Source organism: Zingiber officinale, chromosome 8B, assembly GCF_018446385.1.
Source record: "Zingiber officinale cultivar Zhangliang chromosome 8B, Zo_v1.1, whole genome shotgun sequence".
Lineage (NCBI taxonomy): Eukaryota > Viridiplantae > Streptophyta > Magnoliopsida > Zingiberales > Zingiberaceae > Zingiber > Zingiber officinale.
This window is the reverse complement of record NC_056001.1, coordinates 31,190,899-31,205,879: the sequence shown is the minus strand read 5'-3', so window position 1 is coordinate 31,205,879 and position 14,981 is coordinate 31,190,899. Positions and strand designations below refer to the sequence as shown.

At 36.2% G+C, this 14,981-nt stretch overlaps 2 protein-coding genes across 4 annotated transcripts; one reads left to right on the top strand and one right to left on the bottom strand.

The window, feature by feature from the left end:
- Positions 1-2,275: 2,275 nt before the first annotated feature.
- Positions 2,276-13,608, top strand: LOC122017737 (microtubule-associated protein TORTIFOLIA1-like). Of its 3 annotated transcripts, none has more exons than XR_006121439.1 (7): positions 2,276-3,177; positions 3,966-4,157; positions 4,258-4,345; positions 4,434-5,092; positions 6,166-7,026; positions 8,438-11,735; positions 11,810-13,608. XR_006121439.1 is itself a non-coding variant. In XM_042575419.1 (6 exons), the coding sequence occupies exons 1-6, from the start codon at positions 2,335-2,337 to the stop codon at positions 8,627-8,629; spliced, it is 2,835 nt and encodes a 944-aa protein (XP_042431353.1). In that variant the 5' UTR covers positions 2,276-2,334; the 3' UTR covers positions 8,630-13,608. The 3 variants fall into 3 exon arrangements, 1 of the variants encoding a protein (XP_042431353.1); XR_006121438.1 differs by having other exon boundaries at positions 8,438-11,954; positions 12,058-13,608; XM_042575419.1 differs by having other exon boundaries at positions 8,438-13,608.
- On the bottom strand, positions 10,012-12,621 carry LOC122013641 (putative disease resistance protein RGA3). The gene has a single exon (XM_042569889.1). The coding sequence runs from the start codon at positions 12,619-12,621 to the stop codon at positions 10,012-10,014; it is 2,610 nt and encodes an 869-aa protein (XP_042425823.1).
- Positions 13,609-14,981: the final 1,373 nt, after the last annotated feature.

Below are 14,981 nucleotides of genomic sequence, written 5' to 3'. Positions count from 1 at the left end.
TTTTTTAATATCATACTAAGAATAATTAGGATTTTTAGAAATTAAAATGATTTTAATTTTGGTTAAAATGATGAAAATACTTTTAAAACTATCTTAATATTAATTTAAATTCTTTAATGATAAATTAAAATTGCTCAAATTACTATGATACTAATGAAAATCATTGTTGTAAATTATTATTGTAGCATTGTAGCATTATTTGATAAGACTATTACATGTTGTAGGATCCGGTAAAGTGATTTTGATTAAAAAATTTCTCAAAATTATTTCAGTCTTTGCCAAAATTATTTTAATATTAATTAAAATTATTTCAATTTGAGCCTCCGGTGTGGTAAAATACTCAAAATATAATAAGTCAATTGGAATTGGAATTTGAATTCCAAATGAAACAAATATCTCATAGGTTAATTTTTGAGTGTACTATAAATTTACCCCATAAATGAACTAAGGGAAAGATTATATCTACCTTCAAAATTAATGCGGTAGAATTCAAAAAATAATTAATTAGGTGGGATAATATAAAGTCCGGGAGTTTTCCACTGGTATAAATTAAGAATCACTTATGAATGACTCAAAAACCTAATATTCCTTAATTATAAGCGTCATTTTAAAAAAATCTAATACAATTCAAACACCTAATTAAAAAAAAATACTATTTTAATTTGATCAAAATTACTTCAATACTCTTATACTAAATTTGGTCTCCGAGGCTATAGTGTTACGGTAAGACATTCAGATTATCATCCAGACATCTACGATTCGATCCCAGCTATGATATATTTGTAGAAATTTTTCTTCAAATATGTGGTGCAATCAAAGAATATTGAATTTTTGGAATGACCGTCACATGTACTTCTCGATTTATCCTGATGACCGATGAAAAATTTTCTTAGGAGCAAATAGATAATCCTTATAATCAATTAGATTAATTGGAATTATATTTTTTATAGTAAATTTGACCAAAATTATCATATAAAAGTTTTTGCCATCGAGTAAAAAGGATAATTTTAAAATAATATATATATATTTAGGATAATTACACTCTTTTAATACTTTTTCAACATATAAAGTGGGCTTTTGACGATAAAGAAACAAGGGCTCTTTTTTTTTGTTTTCTCTTATTAGTTTATTAGGGGGCAAATATTAAATAAGCATAAGTTTAAGATGTTTTAGCAAAAACAACTGACTCAATAAGATCAAAGAGATCCTTAAATTTTCAGATTTACACGGCAACACAACTTATGAATTAATTTATGCACCACATCAAATTTTTTTATTGTACTATTTAATTAAATGAAAGGTTATATATCATAATCAATGAAAGAATTGATCGACCAAACTCAAAATTGGCTCGCCACCTAATTTGAAAGAATCCAAAAAAGGACTCCTTGTCGTGCATTTCCTCCAACGGCCAAAAATTTTGTATTCGCCTTTAGATTTTAATTTCATGATACATAGCTAATTCATTTTTTTATAAGGCGATTGTATTCCCCCCTTAAATTTTACTTTATTTTCAAAATACACCAATTTCAAAATTATTAAAATGCCCTAAGGCCCACATCTTTTTAAATGCCCTTAAAAATTCAGATAATAATATGTTCCCTGTTTATTCGGTAAATGGATAATTATTTTCATAAATATTTTAATTGACTTAATCAAAATGGATCTTAAAACTCTGATTAAAATTTCTAATTTAACTTTTGGGTAAAAAAAATAATTCAAATCGTACCCTTATTATTAGAATCGTTAAAAGATATCTTTTCATTTAATGATTGTCACATAGTTTTACATTAATTTGAACTATATAGAATTAATTTTAATTAGATTTAAATGATTTTAATCAAATTGATAATTTTTATATAAAAATGTTATATGTATAGTATTTTTTTTACCAAGTTAAATTATTTTTTAAAATATGTTATAGTATCTATTTCGTATTTATTATAATAGTATGTTCAATATGAGAAATATGTAGGCTCTATTAATTTATTTTTTAAAATATCTTTTTAATAATTCTAATAATTATAAGTTCTTTTTTTATGTCTAGCCTTAAATTTAATATATATTTTTATTTAAATTGCGTTGCCATTTCATTTCACACTTTCACCTATGGTTTTAATTGAATTACCATTTCATTTCACCATTTTGCCAAGGGATTTAGAAAACTCAGAGGGGCAAAGAGCTATTTACAATCCGGGGAGGAAGAGTTGAGAAATTGTTTTCTTTGGGGCTCTAGTTGAAATTTTCTCAAACTTTAAAACCGCCATTAGCGTAAAACTCACTCTGTTTCCCTAAAAATCCAATCTTTTTTTTCGCCTTTCTCTTCTTCTTCCCATGGCGACTCCCGTTCCCAGGCCTTCTTCCAAGCTCTCCAGGTCTGTTTCCGCATCCCTTAACCCTCCCAATTCCGCCTCCTCCTCGTCCAAATCCCTACCTCCTTCCTATTCTTCTTCGCTTTCTTCCCATCTCGCCATGGTGGAGCTCAAATCGCGTGCCCTCGCCGCGCTATCCAAGCTCTCCGACCGCGACACGCACCAGATCGCCGTCGAAGAGCTCGAGAAGATTATCCGGACTCTCCCAGCTACCGGCGTCCCGATGCTCCTCCACGCCCTCATCCACGACCCCGCCGTGTCCTCGCCGGGCCCCCAGAACCTACCCGCGTCCAAGCAGTCTTCGTTCCTCGTCGCCCGGCGTGAGTCCCTCCGCCTCCTAGCGCTTCTATGCGCCTGTCACACCGACGCGGCCTCGGCGCACCTACCCAGGATCATCGCTCACATCGTCCGACGCCTCAGGGACCCTACTCCCGATTCCTTTGTCCGAGAAGCCTGCCGCGACGCCGCCGGCTCGCTGGCTACTTTGTACCTCCGCCCATCGATTGCGGCTGCGGCTGCGGCTGCGGCAGAGGACGGCCCTGGCGGAGGAGGATCGTCGCCGGTGGTGGGGTTGTTCGTGAAACCGTTCTTTGAGGCAATGGCGGAGCAGAACAAGGTGGTGCAGGGAGGGGCTGCTATGTGTCTCGCGAAAGTGGTAGAGTGTGGGGGGATAGGGGAGGATGGGAAGATTGCAGCAGCAGGGTCGATGTTCCAGAGACTATGCCCTAGGATATTTAAGACGCTCGGTAGCCAGAGCTTTCTAGCGAAAGGAGCATTGCTTTCAGTTGTCTCTAGCCTCGCTCAGGTTGGTTGGCTCGTAGCTTTCATTAAACCTGAAGGACTAATAAAGTTTATGTCTGCCTTTGCACACCTTGCATTATGCTTTTGAACATTGATAATCATTTCGTTGAAGGGAATCAGATTATGCTATCATGAACTACTGAGATACATACCATCTGGTTCTTATCTTCCGGTCCCTTTTATCGAAGTTAACTAAATCTTCCATTTTCCCCCATGTTTTTGTTCTAAATCTTGGAAGTTAACTTGGTCATTAGTTTTTTTATACACTAGTTGCTTCATTAAATTTTGCTCTTAAATAGAGACAAAGAATCATCTCTTACACATATTCACAATTGGTTTTGGAGAGCCATATACCGCTTGTGTTATTTTTCTTATGAAGCAGACAACTGTATCTTTGATTAACCTATAGAATTTGGTGATTTCTGATACATATCCTATATCATGTTAATCTAGAGTCTTAAACTAAATACAAACCTACATCTCGCCTTTTGAAATTTAGTTCAAGCATACTTGCTTGAGCTATTGATCTATAACGTCTCGACCTTCAACCTTCCTGAGGAAAGTAATATTTTACGTATGCTTCAAAGCTACTCTATTATGTCATTCTTGGATTATGTTTAGTGCTAATGGTGGAGATTGGTGTCTGGACATAATTTTATTCTATTAAAGATGGAGCCACTTTCACAAATTTTTTAATAAGATTCACATCGGGAGGGCCTCATTTAATGAACTTAATGAAATCTAGTTAAGTTTGTTTTCGATCAGGAAATCAAGCTAGCATATCCTTTTCAGGTAGGAGCTATTAATCCCCAGAGCATACAACAAATACTGCAAATAATTTGTGAATGCCTTGAGAATAGTGACTGGGCTACCCGTAAGGCAGCTGCTGATACACTGTGTGTGTTAGCCTCTTGCTTAAGCCATTTGCTTGGTGATGGTGCTGCAGCAACCATAGCCGCACTCGAGGCTTGCCGCTTTGACAAGGTAAACTAGTTAGGTGCCCTAGCTAATGATTATTTAATGTGCAGTGCCTATGAGAATTCCATCACTAGGTTGATTTTTAAATCTTTCATTTCGTTTTCAGGTAAAACCTTGCAGAGATAGCATAATGGAGGCATTGCAATTATGGAAGAAGATTAAAGGAGAGGATGGAATTTCACCAAAGAAAAAAGGTACATAACTTTATGTTTCCTATTGAGTTCTGCTATTTATGTGATGTTCATGAAGTCATCTTACTTTAACTACTTAATGTTACTGCAGAATCTAGGAAATTGGAATTAGTTGATAATGAAGAAAAGAGAGATCAAGATGGGTTTGATCGTGGTAAAGTTCAGGAGTCATTAAAGATTTCATATGCTGCTTCTTCATCTAGTGAAAATGAGTCTGTATTAAAAGGAAACAGCATTAACATGCCAGAGAAAGCAGCTGCGCTTTTAAGGAAAAAGGCACCCACTTTGACAGACAAAGAGTTGAACCCAGAATTCTTCCAGAAACTTGAGAACAGGAGTTTGGATGACTTACCTGTAGAAGTAATGGTACCTCATAGGCGCTTGCAGTCCTCTCATTCACAAATTGAAGGGCAACAAGAAACTTGCAGACACTTGGTAGGAACGCCAAACAGTGATGGAACAATACCTGCACAATTAGATAATTCTCATGGATATAAAAATTCAAATGCATGGGACAAGCGGCCGGAACAGAGACTATTCTGGGCAAAAGATTCAAAAGCAAAACTTGTTGATGTCGATGATAGAAGTGAGGGATCTATGAAAGATTTACCTCTAGGTCAGTCAGAGGTTACTAGATTGGATGCCCATACTGAAGGTACATTTATAAGTAATAAAGCTAGTTGGTCAGGGATACAGAGACAGTTAGCTCAACTGGAGAGGCAACAGACCAGTATCATGAATATGTTGCAGGTTTATCGATAAACTAAAACTTATTTATTATTTCTTCATGTATGATTTCTTTTTTCCCTTCCATTCTGTTGTAAATGTACTTGTTATGTCTTTGAATATTGGTTGCATGTATCAGATTGTAGAAGTGTTCTATTTTCCCAATTCGAATAGGTTCTTTCATTCATTTTTTACATTCTTTATAATTCACTTTTTTTTTTGCTGTCCGTGAAATACAAGCATCTTCGGTAGCTTTTCTTATTATTTCTTCATTTTCTATATGCTGGTTGTCGATTGGTCTAAAATAAACAATGTTTTTTTTTGATATAGCAAGTCGTATTATCCCAATAATGTGGGATCGCCTTATGGTACCTTCTTTAGGTCCATATCTGAAGTGGAAGATGGTTACGGTGGTTTAGAGAACTCAATGTGCATAATGTTGATTTCGATTACTTATGGTTTATGCTTTTTCGGTTGCATGTGTAGGCCTATTAAGTTGGCTTATTGCATTAGGAGTCAAAATATACTACTATTTACTGGTTGAAGAGAGTAGTCATTCAAATATGTTCAAACAACTTGCAATTTGTATTTTCATGGGGTTACTATTATCGTTATAATTCCCTTCTAAATGACTTTGTAGCTTCTCTCGTAACATCTGAAACTGGTATGCTGGAGTACAGTAACATCCCCGAAGTGTCTTCCACATTTAATTACTCTAAAAAAAATCCCATGTTTGTAGCATATTTGCAAGCATGATATTGGTATTTGCTGATCACGAGCTGAATAAAATACAATCTTGATAAAATATTGGACTAACTATAAAGAAAATTGGAGCATGATAAAGACATCCGTTTCACGAGTCTTCTATGGAGAACAATTTCACCTTATGTTAAGAAATATCATGCACTTCATATGCTCCTTAAACTATCACTCATCTTCATCGTGGATATTTCATTTACTTCCAAATGCTTTCTCTCACTTGAGATAACAAGTGATTCATCCATCACATTGTTTGGATTGTTTCTCTTTCTTACCATCCACCTGATATACACATTCATTGTTAACATACAATTCACTAATTTAACTTGTGACTTCAGGACTTTATGGGAGGCTCCCATGATAATATGGTGAATCTAGAAAATAGAGTCAGAGGTCTTGAGAGAGTCGTGGAAGAAATGGCTCATGATTTGGCTATGTCATCTGGAAGGAGAGGAGGAAGCATGTTTCTACAGTTTGACAATACTCCAGCTAGATCTTCATATACAAGCTCAAAGTTTAGTAGGCTTGGCGAGATGCGACTTCCATTTTCTGAAAGGTATTTCTCATCTGGCAGTGTAGTTTCTGGTGTAAAGGGAAGAGATTCTCCAAGGAGGTCTGAATCTGAAGCATGTGATTCTTCTGGATACACAATATCCAGAAATGGTTTTTTCAACTCAAAGGGTTTTGGCACTGTTCCAGTGGATGGTGGGGTACCCAGAGCTAATCATGACACTGATCGAGTCAGTGGCAGGAGGGCTTGGAACAAGGGATCAGGATCAACCAGGCTTGGTGAAGGACCTTCAGCAAGAAGTGTTTGGCGATCTTCAAAGGATGAGGCTACCCTGGAAGCTATTCGAGTAGCTGGGGAAGATAATGGTACTTCTAGAAATTCTGCATGCATACCTATTCCCCAATTAGATGCTGAAGCTTTAACAGATGACAATCGAGGGGCAGATAGGGGTCCACTCTGGGCATCTTGGACTCGTGCCATGGATTTACTTCATATTGGTGATATCGATTCAGCTTATGCAGGGATTCTTTCAACTAGTGATGACTTATTGCTTGTAAAGCTGATGGATAAATCAGGCCCAGTTTTTGACCAGCTTTCTGGTGAAATAGTAAACCAAGTCTTGCACGCGGTTGGGCAGTTTGTTCTTGAACAAAGTTTGTTTGATATAGCATTAAGCTGGCTTCAACAGGTACCAAATTTTATTGTGACATTAGAATTTATTGGTCGGTGTTAAAAAATTTTATTTTATCTAATATATTTTCTGGAAATATATTTTATCTTCAGAAAGACTTTTTTTGTTACTTGATTCTATAAAATGTTGTATCTCTAACTTATATGTAGTATCTTGTAGATGAGAATTACGATTTATCTTGTAAATGGTACACAATTTTTTTAAATTAATCCACGAAGGTACATTCTTAGTATTTTTCGAAGATAAATAAGTTAGAATTCTAAAGTCTAAACTACTTCATGCTAATAGACTTCTTTCACAATCATTTAATTCCTTCCTGTATCTTCAGAGATGGTATTTTCGTGCATATTGTTTACATAGTTGGTAGCCTAATGAGACTATTAAGCTCACAACAATTGATGTCCCAAGATTTTCATGTTGAATTTCGACAAATCTCTTTAGATTGCTTAATTCTCTGTTGGGTGCTGTTCACTGTTCTTATTCTTTGGTATTGAGGGTTAGTTGTGCACATTTCGTTTAGCTCTGGAGTATGCAAATTCAACAGTTTCCTTGAATCAATGCTTGTTAGGGAAAATACGCCTGTCTAGAATACTATGTGTTTCTACCCTGTCAATCTATTGATTGGGTCTTAAGGATTGATTGGGTGGCCACCAGAATGATGATCAAACATTGGGATCACATGGTGCAAGAGAATCATATGGCTGCTCTGCTGAAATTAGCAAATACCTTTCCTACCAGTGTGAATTTATTGGATTTTTTCATCAAGGCTATCAAAGTGGCTATTTCATGAAATTTATGGTCATGAATTTGGTTCCCCATTTATTTGTTTACTTATTTTTAAAATCATTCTAGGACTAAAGTGATTCCACACAAGGCTAGTGTTTGATACATGTTTTTTACTCAGTAGTTGATTAAAGGAAAACAGAGTGCAAGTTTTCTAGGCAGCAGATCAAATAGCTCGTGTTTTGGGAGATTTTGGGAGGTGTTGAGACTGTAAATATAAATACTATACAAATATAAATATAAATAAATGCTGTTAATTGTTATGGTCATGATAATTTACAGTGACTTGTTAATAAAATGTTTTTGAGAGCTTTATTTCCCCCAACTGTTTAAGCATGCAGGCTTGCAGCAGAGTTTTCCACCGAATCTTCTATATCCTCTGCAGTTTAGTCTCTTGAAACTATGCAAGTCCACATGAAAATATATCGATAACCATGTTTTCTTCTGCCTTTTCATGATGATTTTGTATCTTGTATTTACTGTCTGAAAATTTTGGAAGCAAATTAGCCTCCTTTTTTCTCTCATTCCAAATGCTATTTTTGTGTAAGCCTCTCCGTTGTTGTGCCTGCCAAACTTCTTCAATAAAATAAATTTAAAAATTGATCATTTTGTGTTTGATTTGCAGTTGTCAGACCTTGTAGAAAATGACGCTAACTTCCTTAGGATTCCACTTGAATTGAAGAGGGAGATTTTGTTGAATCTCCATGAAGCTTGTACGCTAGAACTTCCAGAAAATTGGGAGGGGGCACTTCCAGACCAACTAATGATGCATTTAGGTTCAGCTTGGGGACTCAATTTGCAACAGCTTATCAAGTAAGCATCTAACAAAGCTAACCAGGGAAAAGAACATATAACAGATCTGTCATTGATATGTAATGGCTCTCCTTTTTTTCCTTCCTTTTATATGTTTGATTGGGGCTTTTTGTAAGTAATATACGTATTGTAATTGAATTCTACAAAGAAAAATGAGCCTTTCTTTATCGAATATAGTCAAAGAACATCTCTTTCGGTAGTCTTTCATTCTTATTTTACTGTATGCAAACTATTTCAATAGTGCTCGTAAATTTGCTTTGGTATATTTTACATTATCACGCCTAGTATCCTTTACTTTTTTTACTCTACTCTACAATATTGTTGGAATGTAAATCAGTTAGAAATGATTTTATTTTTGTTGCAGATATGGTCGGAAAGCTAGATTGTATGAAAGACTTTCTTAATAGTTGTTCATTCCATATAAGGATGGATGGATTTGGCCTTAATCAACATAGCTTAGATTCCCAACCAAAAATGAAGGTGATATCTGATTCAATACTTAGGATACCAGACAATTTAGACTCAAATAGATCTGTATCCATGGATAGCCAATCAAATTGTTGCAAAGAAAAAAATAAGAGAAATTGTTTGGGTATAAAAAAATAGTGAGAAAATAAGATAATACAATTCATTTCTTTTTTTTTTCCCTCTTCCCTTACCAAATGAAGGCAGTATAAATTTATTTGGGTATTTGTTACTGATACCTTTAGATTCAACTTGATCACCTATCAGTCACAAATATTTATCTAAGTTTATCCGAAGTTTATTTAACGGATACTCAAATCCAATTAAACAGTATTGGATATTCCTGATACCTATAAAACTCATTTCATTGTAACCCCTAGAACCACTTGGCTGCTGAAATTGTTTCATAGATTGTGGCTTGCAGACTCTTATACTGAATATTCATTCCTAACTATTCCATGACCTTGCTTGAACTCATAGATTAGCCAAATGAATGCATGGGTGTAGTCTTGGGGTCAATTCTCAGCAGGTGCAAAATGCCTTGTTGGGTGTCAGACCTCCCCATGCAAGGGGCCGCTGCGCTAGGGCAAAATGCTCCGGTGATTTACCTGCCTATTTCTTGCCGTAGGACCGATGATACTAGGTTGTTTGGGATGAGCGATATCACCTTTCGTTCCAATAGATTAGCCAAATGAAGACAGTATTAGTATTCTTGTTAAGGCAGTAACAAGTTAATAAAATGGAAACAAAACCCAGAAATCATCTTACTGAAAATACTTCATCAAACCAGCAAAATCAGACTGTTTTCTGTCTGACATCCTGTTCAATTGGCAAAGTGGTTGAGTTCGTGTCAATAGAAGGTCTTCTCAAAGGAGGAGATTTTTTGTATATCAAAGTTTAGCTATTGAGTTAAATCTATGGTTAATTTCCACTAGCATTTTCCTGAATCATCTCTCCATCAATCTCGACTCGGGGGACATGCTTGATACTTAACCAGTAGTCAGCACAATTGTTTCTGAAACCCTCCTTCAGCAATGGATGGCATGAGTCGATTTCCAACACTTTCAGCAAAGAAGGCAGTCCCTTCTTCGGCAGCGACTGAATCAAGGGACAATTTAAGATGATTAACTTCTCAAGTGAGTGAAGGCCTCTTAACTCTGGGAGGTACTGCAGATTGGCACAGCCACTGAAGCACAGGCTTTTAAGGGCAGTGAGATTCTCGAACGCTTTTTCTTGTTCAATCGTCAACAAAGTTATCTCGAGGCAATTTTGGATGTCTAGATTTTGAAGACGAGCTAAGTTTTTTCGTATAATTAGTCCTGTGAGCAATGATAGATCACCAATACAGAGAGTTCGCAGTGATGACAATGTTTCTTGCAGTAGTAGAACACTGAATTCAGCAATGAGCAAAGAGCAATTGTAAATGCACAGTGATGAAACTACTGATGGAGACTTTCCCATCCTCATATCGTCATAGTAAGGTAACCAGAAACCTTGATTCAGAACAGTCAGCTCAGTAAGACTGGAAGGTAAGGGTGGTAATGTCTTGAGCTTGTTACAATCCTTGATCACGACACTCTTTAGATGTGGAAACATTTGTCTTCCCTCCAAACACTCAAGTTGTGGCATGTCATCAAGTACCAACTCTTCCAACCATTTAAGTGCCTTCTCATCAGTTCCAACGAGCTCTGTGCCGATCCGCTTTACCGAGTGCAGTCCTTGTATCCAGAGCACTTTCAGTGAAGGCAACTGTGCTAGTGGGGGGAGACACCCCCAATTTTCATTGCCACTTAAATAAATGATCTCAAGATTGGTGAGCCATTCAGTCTCTAGCCAGGTAGGATACATGTTTCCTCTGCAACCAATGATTTCCAGCCTTTTCAGGTTTTGATGAGGTCGAAGGCCTTCAAGAACTTCAGCATCCACCATGTGATTCCTCTGCGAAGGTAGCCAATGTAACTGCAACCCACTAAGATGACCTTTCATGTGTAACATGGCCTCACTTGCCTCATTCTTGCTCTGAACATTCTCTAGATTCCTTATATGAAGTGATTTTTGAAGCTCATTCAAGTCCTTCAGTTCTTCTATTTTGTATCCAATTTCATATCTGACTCTGAAAACTTCTAGTCTCTGAAGGCATATCAATCTCCCAATTTCTGCTATATCGGAAACTAATTGATGAGCAGCAGCAAGATGCCTCAAATTTACCAGCCTGTTCATACATGAAGGTAAACTAAGAAGGCTGCATCCAAGCAAATTCAGCACCTGTAGGTGGTAGAGCCTGCAGAGTGATTCAGGAAGTTGTCGAATAGAAGTTGCTGAAAGATTCAGGTAGCGTAAATGTATACAGTGGCATATAGCTTCTGGCAAATCATCCATCTTGCAATTTGATAAATCCAGTACCCGAATGCTTTTCAAGTTCTTAAGAACATCTTCAAGAACATTATGAACATTAGACTGGATTTCACTGCAGCAGATGAGTGTCCGCAGGTTATGAAACTGGTACACATCTGTGACGGCTGCAAATTGTTCGGACTTGATGAACAGGTGACGGATTGATGGTGGAATATTTGTGGGTTCATTATCTTCAACTCTGATGCATTCGTCCTTGCAAATAGCACATGCCATCTCATGCAATAGATCAGGTATGACATAGTGGGTGACAAATTCCTTCTTCTCCACTTCGAAAAATGATCTGCAAACCAGTTCATCCATGTAGTCTTGTCCAATTTCTTGCATCCTCGCATCCTTGCTTTTGGGTTGGATGTACCCTTGTGCCATCCAGAGGTGAATCAAATCATCAGAAAACTTCCAGCATTTAGGAAATATGCTGCAATATGCAAAGCACCGCTGCAGATGAGCAGGTAAGTTATCGTAACTTGGTTTCATAATGGGTATGATATCGCTGTATAAATTCTTTCCTTCCAGCATCATCTTCCATTCTTCAGCATTTTGCTTATTTTTCAGTATTATTGCTGCTGCCTTTGCTGCTAAAGGCGATCCCTTCGCCCTTTGAGCTATTTTCTGGCCAATCTCCTCAAGTTTGAGTTCCTCCACAGGATTTGCACCAGAAAATGTGATCTCCTTGATCAAGGACCAGCAATCTTGATCACTCAGACCCTTCAAATTTATCGAGTTCCTTGCAGTTAACATCTCTGATACCACTCTAGATCGTGTGGTCATTAGGATCTTGCTTCCATTTTTGCCAGCTTTCAATGGTGCTAAAAGTTTGGCCCATCTTTCCATCACTGATAACTTACTACTATTCTCTTGATTCCACACATCATCTAACACTAACAGATACCTCTTTCGCATTAACTTCTCCTTGATTGCTGATTGTAGCCTGTCAAAGTTCTTTACACCGTCGAATTCGTGTTTGTCATCAGATGCGCATTCTAAGATCTCTCTTGTGAATTCCATATCGCTGAAGCTACTAGAAACATGCACCCACATCCTTAACTCAAAGTGCTCTACTATTTTGGGATTGCTATAAACAAGTTGAGCAAGTGTGGTTTTGCCAATCCCTCCCATGCCAACTATAGGAAGAATTGAAACTTGCACGTCATCGAGTCTCAACAACAGTTCAACTAAATTCTTTGCATTGTTCTGTCGACCAAACACTTTTGTACTGCTCACTGAGCTAGTTGTGCCTTTTTCAGTTCTTTGAGTCAGACCATTGCAGTGCTCCAACTTAAAGAGTGTCAGTGTTTCGCTCACACCAGAACTTGCTTGATTCAACCTTTCGGTTATCGTTCGAATTCTAGCTTTGGTAGCTCTATCCCATGTCAGTTCCGGAGTGTTCAAGGGCCTGGAATTGCCATGCTTAGTTTTCATAGCATTGTCACCTTCTGAGGAATTAAACAAATTTGAAGACAGAAAACCACCTGCTCGGTTTGCTGCATCCCTTGCTGCCTCCAAATTTGAAGCAAGAAAAGCACTCACCGGGCTGCTTGTCTCACCTTCCAGCTGCTGCCGAAGGCGCCTATACTCAAGCTCATCAAGGAGGTCTTCAGCATCATAAACAACGTTCCTAAGCTCCTTCATCCACCTAACAAAGCCGTTGGAGCTGGTCTTCTCCGTGCAGCTGAGCAGTGATTGGATTCTCAACATGGCGATCCGGAGCTTTTCGAGGTCCTCACCTATGCCGGAGTTGGTTGCCCATGCCAGAAGCCTGGAGGAGAGGTACTTGTCGAAGATCACTTGAATGAACCAGCCTCCAATGGTTATGTAAGATGGTACATCCATGTGGATGGTGGAGAATGATTGCAGACAGCCAAATAATGGAAATTGAAGAAGAGAAGAAGGATGCGAAGAGGAAGTTGAACTCAAGTCTTAGTTTTTAGTTTCCCGTGTGTTAACTCTAGACTTGCAAGTGGAAGAGTATGATGAGAAGAAGCTGACTGCTAAGTCGTCTCACCTTCTAGATGGTGGACGACTGACTCCAGTCAACGCATCCTCTCACCCCAAACCTGCTTAATTTCTCATTTATCGATAGCTCAGTTGATTGGTGTCTGGAAACTCCCCTCGTATCGCATGATACCGCTTTTTAGTTAACCCTAGAATCATTTCGTGCTCTTTAGTTTTGCTATTCGACGTCTATGAGGTTAAAATTGTTGTATGGATTTGAAGTAGTTTTTGACACTTCTCATTTTAACTAAAATTATTATGTGCATATAAATTGATTAAAATTCGAAAATATAAAACTACTTTAAAGGCTTTAGAATTTTATTTTATTTTGGTAGGTACGATTTCACATAAATTTTCCATCAATTAATAGGGTAAAATAGAAATCACAGATGAGTCATGGCGGATGGATCGATTCAAATCTCCATTGTGTAGAAAGTCTATTTCATTGTTTACTATCGCATCATACCCTAGGGCTACTTTAAAGCTTTAGAAACACAATAAAGACTGTCTTTGATATTTGGATACTTTAAGTCCATATAGTAATTTTTATCAAAATTGTTATACCTTTTTTTTTAAAAAAAATGAATGATTCAAAAGATACTAGAATAACGGAATGCTTCTTTGTGAAAGTTGACTGGTATAAACATTAGAACTAAGAGTAAAAGATAAAACAAAACAACAGCTAGAACTTTTGAATTTAGCTAGTTTAACTTAGATAATTGTTTTAGTTAAAATAGTTATATAGTTTTATATAGGATTGCAAACGAATCAAATCGAGTGAAATTTTATGGTATTCGAGCTTGTTTGATAACATAACTAAGTCATGTCGAATCTAAAAGGAATCGAACGATTGAAATAATTATTTAAGTTTGAATTGATTTTTTTTTTTTAACTTGAGCATGGTTCAAGCTTAATTGAAATTGATTTGTTTAGATGTAATAAAGTTTTCAATTGAAATTTGTTTAATTATTTGATTTTTTATTTTAAATTTATTTGATTGGTTATTAAATTTAATAATATAAATTTATTTGTTCATTTAATTTTTTTTATTTATTTAACATAATAAGAATTTTATTCACCAATATTAATAAGTGAAAGCTTAAACTTTTCAATTTAATGTAACGAATTATTTAAATTTATTTATTTAATTGATATAAATAAATTTTTACTAAATCAAATAATAAATTTGTTGATGAACATTCCATTCATTTATAATCCCCTAGATTTAAAAAAAAAACTAATCACCCTTTTCATAGGAACAAATGAGAAGCGAATAATCATGAAAGTAAAACAAGATATTACAAATAAATCAAGTTAAATACACAAACCCTCTAGTTCATCACCCCTCAAATATAAAATTATATGAATTAATTAAATACACATAACACATTAAAGAAAATAGTATATAAAGTGTAAGATTAATTAATATTAAAAACAACTAAATTTTTAATATTAATTTACTTTATACATATATCATCCCTTAT

Bases quoted from the DNA above. Each gene is read 5' to 3' on its own strand.
- LOC122017737 (XM_042575419.1), top strand. From the start codon at position 2,335: ATGGCGACTCCCGTTCCCAGGCCTTCTTCCAAGCTCTCCAGGTCTGTT. The intron at 3,178-3,965 runs GTTGGTTGGCTC...TATCCTTTTCAG, and splicing joins TTGTCTCTAGCCTCGCTCAG to GTAGGAGCTATTAATCCCCA. The intron at 4,346-4,433 runs GTACATAACTTT...ATGTTACTGCAG, and splicing joins AATTTCACCAAAGAAAAAAG to AATCTAGGAAATTGGAATTA.
- LOC122013641 (XM_042569889.1), bottom strand. From the start codon at position 12,621: ATGGGAGGGATTGGCAAAACCACACTTGCTCAACTTGTTTATAGCAAT.